At 46.3% G+C, this 10,745-nt stretch overlaps 1 protein-coding gene across 1 annotated transcript in view; it reads left to right on the top strand.

Annotated features, from left to right (window-relative positions):
* The window catches only part of Lsg1 (large 60S subunit nuclear export GTPase 1), a 26,556-nt gene extending 15,811 nt beyond the window's left edge, over positions 1-10,745 (top strand). The window contains exons 8-14 of the mRNA XM_021184699.1: positions 1,694-2,065; positions 2,728-2,829; positions 2,910-3,053; positions 4,335-4,458; positions 6,575-6,654; positions 7,288-7,461; positions 10,244-10,745. Of these exons, the coding sequence (XP_021040358.1) occupies positions 1,694-2,065; positions 2,728-2,829; positions 2,910-3,053; positions 4,335-4,458; positions 6,575-6,654; positions 7,288-7,461; positions 10,244-10,423 (1,176 nt within the window). The 3' untranslated portion in view covers positions 10,424-10,745. The remainder of the gene's footprint in view (positions 1-1,693; positions 2,066-2,727; positions 2,830-2,909; positions 3,054-4,334; positions 4,459-6,574; positions 6,655-7,287; positions 7,462-10,243) is intronic.

Here is a 10,745-nt window from a genome sequence, read left to right as displayed (position 1 = left end):
AAAAACAAAAAAAACAAACAAACAAAAAATCTGTAATTAGGGGGCTGGTGAGATGGCTCAGCGCTTAAGAATACCGACTGCTCTTCCAAAGGTCCTGAGTTCAAATCCCAGCAACCATATGGTGGCTCACAACCATCTGTAACAAAAATCTGATGCCCTCTTCTGGAGTGTCTGAAGACAGCTACAATGTACACACATATAATAAATAAATAAATCTTTAAAAAAAAATCTGTAACCAGATCACACGGATACTTTGTGATTTCATATACTCTTTCATGCCATATACTCTTTCGCATCTGAGACCTTAACTTTTGTAATCTTTAGGAAGTTGTCTAAGAAGTTTCATAATTTTTTTTTAAAATTGTTATTTGCTTTTAAGAGAAACTTCACAGTGCACAGGGCACAACTGAAGAATGTAGGCAATTTCTTTTATCTTTAACCAAATTTTACTAAAACTTAAAGTCTATTAAAAAATCAGTCCTGGTATCTTTGATATTTAGAAGACACTTAAAAGTGATATTTCCCCCTCTTCTTTTATCTTTTGGCTTTTTAATGGGTGTTAATATAGGTGATGTGCAGGCTGGAGGATCTCTGAGTTCCAGGCCAGCCTGATGTACATAGTGAATTCATGACTGACAGGGCTACAGAGAGAAAACCTGTCTGGGGGTGGGGATCTGTGACTACAACCCCCTCTCGTAGATAAACTCATTATTTACTGAGCTCTGCACTCCAGCTGAAAGAAATCCCTCCTTCCTTCCATTTCCCTGTTGGACGGTCACATTGTCTGTCAGTGGCTAATTAGTGCTGAGGGCCTAGCAGTGGTACAGTGCTTGCACAAGTTTGCTTCCAGCAATGGCAGGGCACCAAGGCCAGGCAGCTTTAATCTCTAAATTCAGAAGCCGTTTCCCTTCGGTGACACTAAGCTAGCTCCAGTTGTTGATCTGAGGGTTTGTTCTTTGTCGTCTTGGTTTCTTCCTGTGCCGGTGTTCAGTTCTTGCCCTCAGCTGCCTCATAGATGCCATTTTGGGGCTCTCATCTTGGTGCTTATCCATTTCTGTTAGGATTACCACTAACATAGATGGATAATGACACACAGTGTTTATCCCCCATGCCTGCTAAGGGACATACAGAAAGATTGAGATTTCTAGAATGGAAACCTAGCTAGAAACTTGACTCGGAGTTAAAGTGTTTGCCTTCAAGCATGACGGCTCAAATGTTGTGGTGCTTGCCTTTAGTCCCAGCACTTGCAAGGCAGAGACAGATAAATCTCTGAGTTCAAGGCCAACCTGGTCTACATAGTGAGCTCCAGTCTATTATCATGATCATCACCAATCTAGAATGAAATTTTGCAGCCTCTGAATTTCACACACAGGGGTCTGTGCTCTTTTTTACTTACTTAAGATCAAAAGACTTTGGTACTTTTTGACATATTTAAAACAACTATAAAATCAGACCAAAGTTGGGGGTGGTGTACTGCTTGCTTCATATGCAAAAGCCCCTGGGCTCAGTCTTAGCTCTGCAGCAACAGAACAGAAGTGAAGGTCTGCCCTCCTAGGGGCATCTGCTGATGTCCACCTATGTGCTTGCCTGCTGGTCTCCAGCATAGTATTTCCTGTTCTTCGATCACTAGCCTGGTGTGTGTAAAGTGCGGTTACACGGGTCTGAAGCTTTGTGGTTTCTGTCACTTCATCAGGAGGAAGTAGACAGTGTTGCTGGAGACACCAACAAAACGGAGCCTGAAAGCTCCAGTTTGGATGCGAATGAAATCCCACACAGAGACTTGTTCTCGCTTAGTGAGGAATCTGCAAGTGACAGCGGTGACAGCGAGTATGAGGACTGTCAGGAGGATGAGGAGGAAGATTGGCAGACGTGTTCAGAAGAAGACAGCGTCCCTGAGGAGGAGGAGGGCTGTTCTTCGGATTCTGAGACTCAGAACAGAAAAAACGCAGAACATCAACAAGTGAACAATGATAGCTACCTGGTGTCGAAACAGGAATTACTGGAACTCTTTAAGAAACTCCACACTGGAAAGAAAGTGAAAGATGGACAGCTAACTGTTGGGCTGGTAAGATGAAGGACACTGAAGCCAGCACATGAGAGAGAGCCTGCAGCAGTCCCTGTCCTTCCACAGCTACAGGTGGACCCACAGTCAGGCAGGCAGACAGGCTTCGGCACCACAGGGAAGGCATGGGGTGCGGCAGTGGAGGGGCAGCGTCTGGCTCAAAGGGAACATCTCAGGGTTATATTGTCACCACACATGTTTATATTAAATGTGTTCTATAGTCTCCTTCCAATTCAGATCTTTGTCACATCCGTTACTGAGAGGTAAGAGTGAGACAGGTTTTGATGTTGCCAGACTTCAGTGCGGTGTTCTGTAGACATCCTGGCATCCTTGCCAGCTTATGCTGTTTCAGATGCCGTTAGTTAGGGAGAATCCCAGCCTTGGCCAGACAAACTATGACAGATACTTTTATTGTATAAACATAACAAGAATGGGAAAGGGTAGCTGCTATCCCAGCTATATGGCCTAATTGTAAAGGATACAGCACAGCTCTACATGGCCCATCCTTAGCTAAGGACATGGAAGGTATCAGGGACAGCATATATAAGAGAGCTCTTTCCAGGGAAGCAAAACAGGGTAGAGAGATAGGTTGTAGCAAGCAAGTCGGGTCTCTCAGCTCTTACCTAGCATCTCCAACACTCAGGTGACCTGTGATTCTCTTCTAGGTGGGCTACCCTAATGTTGGTAAGAGCTCAACCATCAACACCATCATGGGCAACAAGAAAGTATCCGTGTCTGCCACGCCAGGCCACACCAAGCATTTCCAGGTATGTCCCCATTGTTTGTTCCAGCACTCCTCTTCCTTCCACTTGCCACGTGCCATCATAACCTGCTGTGTGACTTTCAGACCCTGTACGTGGAGCCTGGCCTCTGCCTGTGTGACTGCCCGGGCCTGGTGATGCCATCTTTTGTGTCCACCAAAGCAGAGATGATTTGCAATGGGATCCTCCCTATCGACCAGATGAGAGACCACGTTCCACCCGTATCACTAATATCCTTTCTGCCTCAGTCCACTCTGGTTATTGATGTGAGTGAGGGCTCTGGGGATTTTCAGGGCACTGCCTTCAAACAGCATAGTTGTAGGCATTAGGGACAAAGGTGTGGTCCCTTGTATCTCCGTTAGGACTCTCTCTCAAAGGTAAGAGTTTCTTTATAATAATGTTCCTTAAGGTAATGTAGTTAAGATCTGTTTTAGATTTATTGATTTTTATTTTATGTGTTTGTGTTTCCCTGTATCTTTATCTGTACACTACTCACGTCTGTTGCCCTTGAAGGTCAGAAGAGAGCATTGGATCCCCTGAACTGGAGTTACAGACAGTTGTGAACCGCTTTGTAGGTGCTGGGGATCGAACCCTGGTCCTGCAAGAGAAGCAAGTGTGATTACCCACTGAACTATCTTTCTAGCCCCAGAGATAATATTTTTTGAAACTTTTAAAAAAATTTTTAATTTATTTTTTACACTCTATACCTTCCCCACCCCCACCCCCAAAATAATATTTTCATGCTTTCATGATTGTTTTATGTACGTTTAGAGACTAGGCTTTACTATGTTGCTCAGGCTAGCCCAGAATGCACTGTGTTACCCAAACTAGCCTTAAACTCAGACTCCTCCTCAACCTTCCGAGTGCTGAAATTACAGGTATAAGTTACCGTGCCTGGCTTGGTTTTTGGTTGGTTTGGTTCAGGGTTTTTTTGGTTGGGGGAGGGAGTGTTGGGAGGGTCTGGGGGAGTTGAGGGAGCTGTGCGAAGGTTAAGACAGTTTTTCTATGTAGCCCTAGCTTCCTGGAACTCGATCTGTAGACTACCTGGCCTCAAACTCACAGAGATCTCACTGCCTCTGCCTCCGAGTGCTGGGATTAAAGGCATGGGCCGGACAGGAGAGATGGTTCAGCAGTTAAGAACACTGACTGCTCTTCCAGAGGTCCTGAGGTCCTGAGTTCAAAAATCCAGCATCCACATGGTGGCTCACAACCATCTGTAATGAGACCTGACGCCCTCTTCTGGTGTGTCTGAAAACAGCTATGGTGTACTCATATACATTAAATAAATAATAATTAAAAATAAATAAATAAATAAAGGCATGGGCCACCATCGACCCAGTTTGGTCTGTTATTTTAAAGGATGCATTTAAGGTGATGGTTGGGGTGTGAGCCTGTTTAAATGAGCGAGTAACCGCATTCTGCTGGAGAGAATGTGTCAGCCATGAAGTAGCGTGTCTTAGGTGCCATGGCAGTGTAAAAGTGAGTTCAAGAGAATTCCTTGACAAGTTTACGTTTGCCAGAATATCCCACGGCGAGTTTTGGAAGCGACGTATGGTATTAACATTATAAAGCCTAGAGAAGATGAAGACCCCTACCGACCTCCGACCTCAGAAGAACTGTTGATGGCTTATGGATGTGAGTTGTCTCTCGTAACCCAGGCAAAATGGTTCATAGAAATTTGGAGAAGGTCACTCAGCATTAACCCAGGACAAGCCTGAGATCCACTCCCAGCTGTGTCATTTAATGACATAAGTGCTGATTTTCATCTGCTACTACTTATCAAGTCGGTATTTCCCGTCTGTAAGGACAGATGGCCACATGTGGACAGCTGCTCAGACCGCTGTCCACACAAAGCTCTGTGCAGTAAAGCCTCTGGCCAGGACTTGTAAATGCACTGCCAAGTCACTCTCATATCCTCTGCATTTCTTTTACCATGTATCATTTTAAGTTGTGTATGTGCATGGTTGGATGCACGAGTGCTCCTGCCCGTGATGGAGGCCCTAGGTCTCTGAGCTGGCGTTCCCTGTGGTTGTGAGCGCTGTGTGGGTGTTGGGCATGTACTTGGATTCTGTGTGTCCTCTGCACAGCAGCGTGTGCTCTTTACTACTGAGCCACTTCCCATGTCATAGTCTTTGGTTTTGATTTTTTAAGGTGGTCTCACTGTGTAACCCGGACCAGCCTGGAGTTCACAGAGATTGCCTGCCTGCCTTCACCTGCCTTCCCCCCCCCCCCCCAAGTGCTGAGAGTATGAAACTCAGCTACTTTGTGGTTTGTTTTTGTTTATTTTACTATTTGGCCTACACGTGAGTCTGTGCAGTGTGTGTGTGGTGCTGAGGAAGCAGTGGATGCTCTGGGATGGGTTACCACAGGTGTAGGCTGCCGTGTGGGTGCTGGGGATTGAACTCTGGTCCTCTGGAAGAGCAGCCTGTGCTGTTAACTGCTGATGCTTTGAATCATTTCTCCAGCCCTGCTTTGTATTTCTGTAAGTGCCGGTGAAGAGGGAACCTCTTAAGCCCCCGCCCCGCCCCCAGTCGGTCGGCCTTTTATATCCATGCTCTTGGTTTTAGTGGGATGGTTTGGTTGGTTTCTCCTGTGCATTGTTTCCGTCTTACGTGTAAAGCTTTTGTCGTTGTTGCTCTGAGTGTAGTTTCTGTGTAATCCTCCCTCTCTCCCTAACCCCTCTCCCTCACCCTGTGCTTATGATTGCTTTCTCGAACACCTGGAGAGTTGCCAGAAACACAGCTGTGCTTTTCCTTTGGGGCTAACCTGGGTTTGACCTTTTACATGTGGGGGTTTCTTGTTCCCGGAGTGCAGTTATATAATATTTACTTTAACTTTTGAGTTTGGTTTGGTTTGATTTTTAAGATTTTATTTTTAGTTGTGTGTGTGTATGGCTATACACGTGTCTCTGTGGGGGTTGTGCACATGAAAGCAGTGCTCTCAGAGGTCGGGGGGAGAGGGGGTTCCCTGGAGCTGGAATCACAGATCGCTGTGGGTCTTCTGCAAAAGCACTGCAGGCTCTCGGCCACTGCGCATCCCTCCGGGGCAACATTTAGGGTTCCTAATGGATCTACATTGATTGTGCGTGTGTGATGGGAATTAGGGTTTTACATAGTTTCTTCTAAATTGAAAAGGCCAGCATAGCTAGTATCTGTAGGAGCTGAGTTTGAACCCAGCATTTCTGCCAAAACAGCTATGCTCTCCATTGCTCCTGATTGAGAATGGGTGCAATCTTCTTGGATTGTTTGGGAAGTTGAAAGTAGATGTAGTTATTAAATTAGGATGTTTGCTGTGTTGCCTTTTATTTTGTAGAAAATATTCTCCTGCAGTAAATGCCTAAGATCGAGGGATAGAAGAAATAACTAATATCAAGAAACAGGAAGTGCCTGGCATATGCTGAGCCTTGCGTAGATATTAGATAAGGCTCTGGGTGGTAGTAGCACACGCCTTTAATCATCTGGGCGGCATAGACAGGCATATCTCTGAGTTCATGGTCAGCCTGGGCCACAGAAAGAGTTCCAGGATAGCCGGAGCTACACAGAGAAACCTGGTTTCAAAAACCAAGCAAACAAAGAATTAGATAAAGCTTTAGTCTACTCTGCATAGCAGATGTTGCTGGTGCAGGTTTTATGGAGAAAGGAAGTTACTTTTTTGTAGAACCATGGGGAGAACCAAATGCACGTCGCTCGCCTCAGTGCGCCCTGTTGTGCCGACCCTGACTGAGCGTCCCTCTCACACTGTTTTCTGACAGGCATGCGAGGATTCATGACAGCACATGGGCAGCCAGACCAGCCTCGATCTGCACGGTACATCCTAAAGGACTATGTCGGAGTGAGTGAACCTGGTCCTGAAGGAATGAGCAAGTTTGCTTTTCCCTGCACTGTGTTCTCAGTAATGTCAACCTGTTAAAAGATGTTTTTCCATTGAGATGGACTGATACCCACGTGGAGTGTCTTGTTTTTAGTGATGTGGGCCTTAAACTGAGCCCCAGCCCTGGCCCTCAGAAACAAATCTTGATTTCAGATTCTAACCTAGTATTCCCAGGTTCCTGACATAAAAGAATACTGAAGAAGCTGGGCGTGGTGGTGCACGCCTTTAATCCCAGCACTCGGGAGGCAGAGGCAGGTGGATTTCTGAGTTCGAGGCCAGCCTGGTCTACAAAGTGAGTTCCAGGACAGCCAGGGCTACACAGAGAAACCCTGTCTCGAAAAACCAAAAAAAAAAAAAAAAAGAATACTGAAGAATACTTAGTAGAAATGAAGTACACGTGAAAAGGCAGGCTACGGAGAAGGCAGATTGTGTGTAAGCTCTGGGCCCTGGACAGGCTAGTGTGTGAGAGTTAGGGCAGTTACTGAAGCTCCACTTGCCACAGCTGCTTCAGCCTGTGCCGGGTTACATACTGCCTTGAGGACCTTTGCCCTCCTGAGGTGACACGGGTACACTGTCACTCTGCTCTCTCTGCAGGGTAAACTACTGTATTGCCATCCTCCTCCTGGAAAAGACCCTGTGGCATTCCAGCACCAACACCAGCAGCTCCTAGAGTGCAAAGTAAAAGGTGAAGAGCTGAGACTTCAGCCGGGCAAAAGCCGAAAAACCAAACAGATCGAAAATGTAGTCGACAAAACTTTTTTCCATCAGGTAAGATTTTAAGAGTCTACATTTGCCAGGCAGTGGTGGCGCACACCTTTAATCCCAGCACTCGGGAGGCAGAGGCAGGTGGATTTCTGAGTTCGAGACCAGCCTAGTCTACAGAGTGAGTTCCAGGACACCCAGGGCTCCACATAGAAATCCTGTCTCAAAAAGCCAAAAGAGAGAGAGAGAGAGAGAGAGAATCTACATTTAACGTCTTATCCAATACATTTAAGAACTCAAATATTTACTACTTTAAACATCAAGTAGACTGGACAGGTGGCTCTGTGGTTAAAAGCACTTGCTGCTCTTGTAGAGGACTTGAGTTTGATTCCTAGCACCCACATCTCAAAGTGACCCTGTGACTCCAGGTCTAGGGGATCTAACACCCTCTTCTGGCCTTCATGGGCACTGACACAACACATGTTGTATACCCACACACACCTATAAAACAAACTTTGTAAGTTCACACCACAGTCTCTCTTATCTGTGTATGATTATTTTGCCTGTATCGTGTGTGCCTGTGGAAGTCAGGTCTCCTGTCCCTGCAGTTACTGATGGTTGTGAGCCACCCCGATCCCCCCACCCCCCACTCTTTTCCTTCGGAGTCTTGCTTTGTGCCTCAAGCTGACTCTGGCTTCCCCTGGACTGGGATTATAGACTTGTGGCTCCAAACACAGTGCTGAAGTGTAGAGTAGTTTATCTCATAACCAGAGTTGACTCCATAAAGAAACCACATACCACCTTCCCTCTCCCTCTATTCCCTCTCCTTCTCCCTCCTCTCTCCCCCTCCCCTCCTCTCTCCCCCTCCCCCCTCTCCCCTGCCACCCACCGGCCTGCTTTTTCTCTGTCTGTGGGGTTATCTGCTCTGGAGGCTTCCCTTGAGTGGAGTCATGCCTTTTGTTTAACTGTTCCAGGGTCTGCCTATAGAGCGTCTGTCTATACATCATTGCTTCTTATTGCAAATAAGTCACTGTAAAGAAGGGCCATGTTCATTTTCCCATTGATCAGTTAGACATTTGGGTTGGTTTTGGCTAATTTTGTTGCTAGGTGTGCGTTCATGTGTATATTTGTGTAGCACATGTTTTTACATCTCAGGAGTAAACTTCTGCAGAGCTGGAGTGCTTTGGTCATTTGTAAAGGGTACAGCCAGGCTGTCCAGAGATGGCTGATAGCATGCTCACAGCTATGGTTCATGGACCCATATCCCTGCACTTCCCATTTGCTAGTGCTGTTTCAACCGGATGAAGCAGTCCCTGGTTCAGCTCTTTAATTCCCAGGCATTTCATGATAACAGTGGCTTTTCACAGGCTCACAGGTGTCTGTGCACTTCCTGGACAGACATAACTGTTACTAGCTGTAAGTGGTGTTTTTGTTTTGTTTTGTTTTTTGATTTGGTTTTGGTTTGTTCTTTTGGATTTTTGAGGGGGCTGAAACAAAGTCACCATACTGATCTTTTTTTTGTTTGTTCTATTTTGGGAGTTTTTTGTTTGTTCTTTTGAGAGGGTTGCTGAAACAGGGTTTCTCTGTGTAGCCCTGGCTGTCCTGAAACTTACTCTGTAGACCAGGCTGGCCTTGAACTCAGAGATCCACCTGCCTCTGCCTCTCAAGCACTGGCATTCAAGGCGTGCGCCACCACTGCCCAGCCTGACCACACTGAGCTTGAACTCTGTTTGTAACTGAGGATGGTCTTGACCTCCCGACCCTCCTACCTCCACATCCCAGGATCATAGGTGTGCACGCCCACCGGCTGAGGACTCTAAGCAGGGTGCAGTGGTGCACACCTGTGGTCCCAGTACTTGGCGTTCTGCTCTTATTTCCACATATATGTTACATATGCGTGTTCTCATTTCCACAGGTGGTGTGTGTGTGTGTGTAAACATGCATAAGTAAATTCAATATTAATAACTTGAATCACTTCATCATAGCTGGTAGCACTTTCCAGTGTCACATTTATGTGCAAAAGAGTGAAGTCATTTGGTTGTGTTTCAGTGTTTCCAGTGAGATAGGGGCTGGAGAGATGGATTGGTGGCTAAGAGCGGGTGCTGCCCTTGCAGGGAACCTGATTGGTTCCCAGCATCCACAGCTGTCATACAGGACATTCAATTTGAAATTTTTAGTTCTTACAGAGATTTCTAAAGGCATTGCATGAGAAAGCTGGAAGTTGCATTATATGAGGGAAAAACCTATTTTCAATAAAAAGGGGAGAAAAACTGTCACCTTAATTTAATGTCTGCATCTAAACCTTTGCCCCTAAGAGTAATATTTTACAGTCTATGGTGGTCATGGAATATTGCTGTATAATTTGTATTCATACTTCTAAATAAAGGTAATGTTTCCTGAGTGTCTGATGAGCTGAAGTGGCTTCACTCTGACGTCCGTGGAGCTTCAGGCTCTGTGTGGTTGCACTGCAGTGCCGTCCATCACTCAGGACAGGGATTGGGAATCCAAAACTTGCTTGGGCTACAAAGTAAGAGCCTGACACTCTCCCCTGAAATAAAGGAAAAAGAAAGAAAAAAAGAGAACTTTCTAGGAAATAGTTGGTATTCTGAGGATCTTAGTGGTTTTAGATATTGGAAACTACTAAACTGTAGACAAAAAGGGCTGGGAAAGACCCGAGTTAAGAGAGTACTGCGAAGCCCAGCATGAGCTGGTAGGGGTGAGACAGAAGCGAGAGCAGGCCAGGTGCTTGAGGGGTTTGCTCCTGTTCCTCAGAAGCTATGCACAAGTGGCATAGTGCACATGCCCTAAAGGAGATGGCTTGTTCATGTCTCGTGTGTCCTCTCTCCAGGAGAACGTCAGAGCACTGACCAAAGGCGTCCAGGCTGTCATGGGTTACAAGCCTGGGCGTGGCCTGGTGACTGCGGCTGCTGCGAGTGCTGAGAATGTACCTGGGAAGCCCTGGAAAAAACACGGTAACAGAAACAAAAAAGAGAAAAGCCGTAGGCTCTACAAGCACCTGGATGTGTGAGCTCGGCTGAACAGAGACGGCAGGCAGCTGCACTGTGCAAGAGGACAAGAGGCTCAAGCCACCACTGCCACCGCCGCTGCCGTCGCTGCTGTGCTGCTCTCCTGACCACTGTACTGTGGACTGGACCCTGCTCTCCTGGAGAGCACAGTCGTACCAGAAGTCTTGACAGCAAGACAGCCTTTTGGAAGCACCTGCTGTGGCCATGGTAGTCATAGGGTGCCCCAGAAGTCTCATCCTGCAGAAGGACGGTGGCCATGTGTATAGCATACAAATGCACATTGGCTTTGAGGTTGGGGAAGTTATTAAAATTAATTTCCACTAA

This window comes from Mus caroli, chromosome 16 (genome assembly GCF_900094665.2).
Source record: "Mus caroli chromosome 16, CAROLI_EIJ_v1.1, whole genome shotgun sequence".
Classification (NCBI taxonomy): Eukaryota; Metazoa; Chordata; class Mammalia; order Rodentia; family Muridae; genus Mus; species Mus caroli.
The sequence above is the reverse complement of the archived record's forward strand: the minus strand, read 5'-3'. Positions and strand labels throughout refer to the sequence as shown.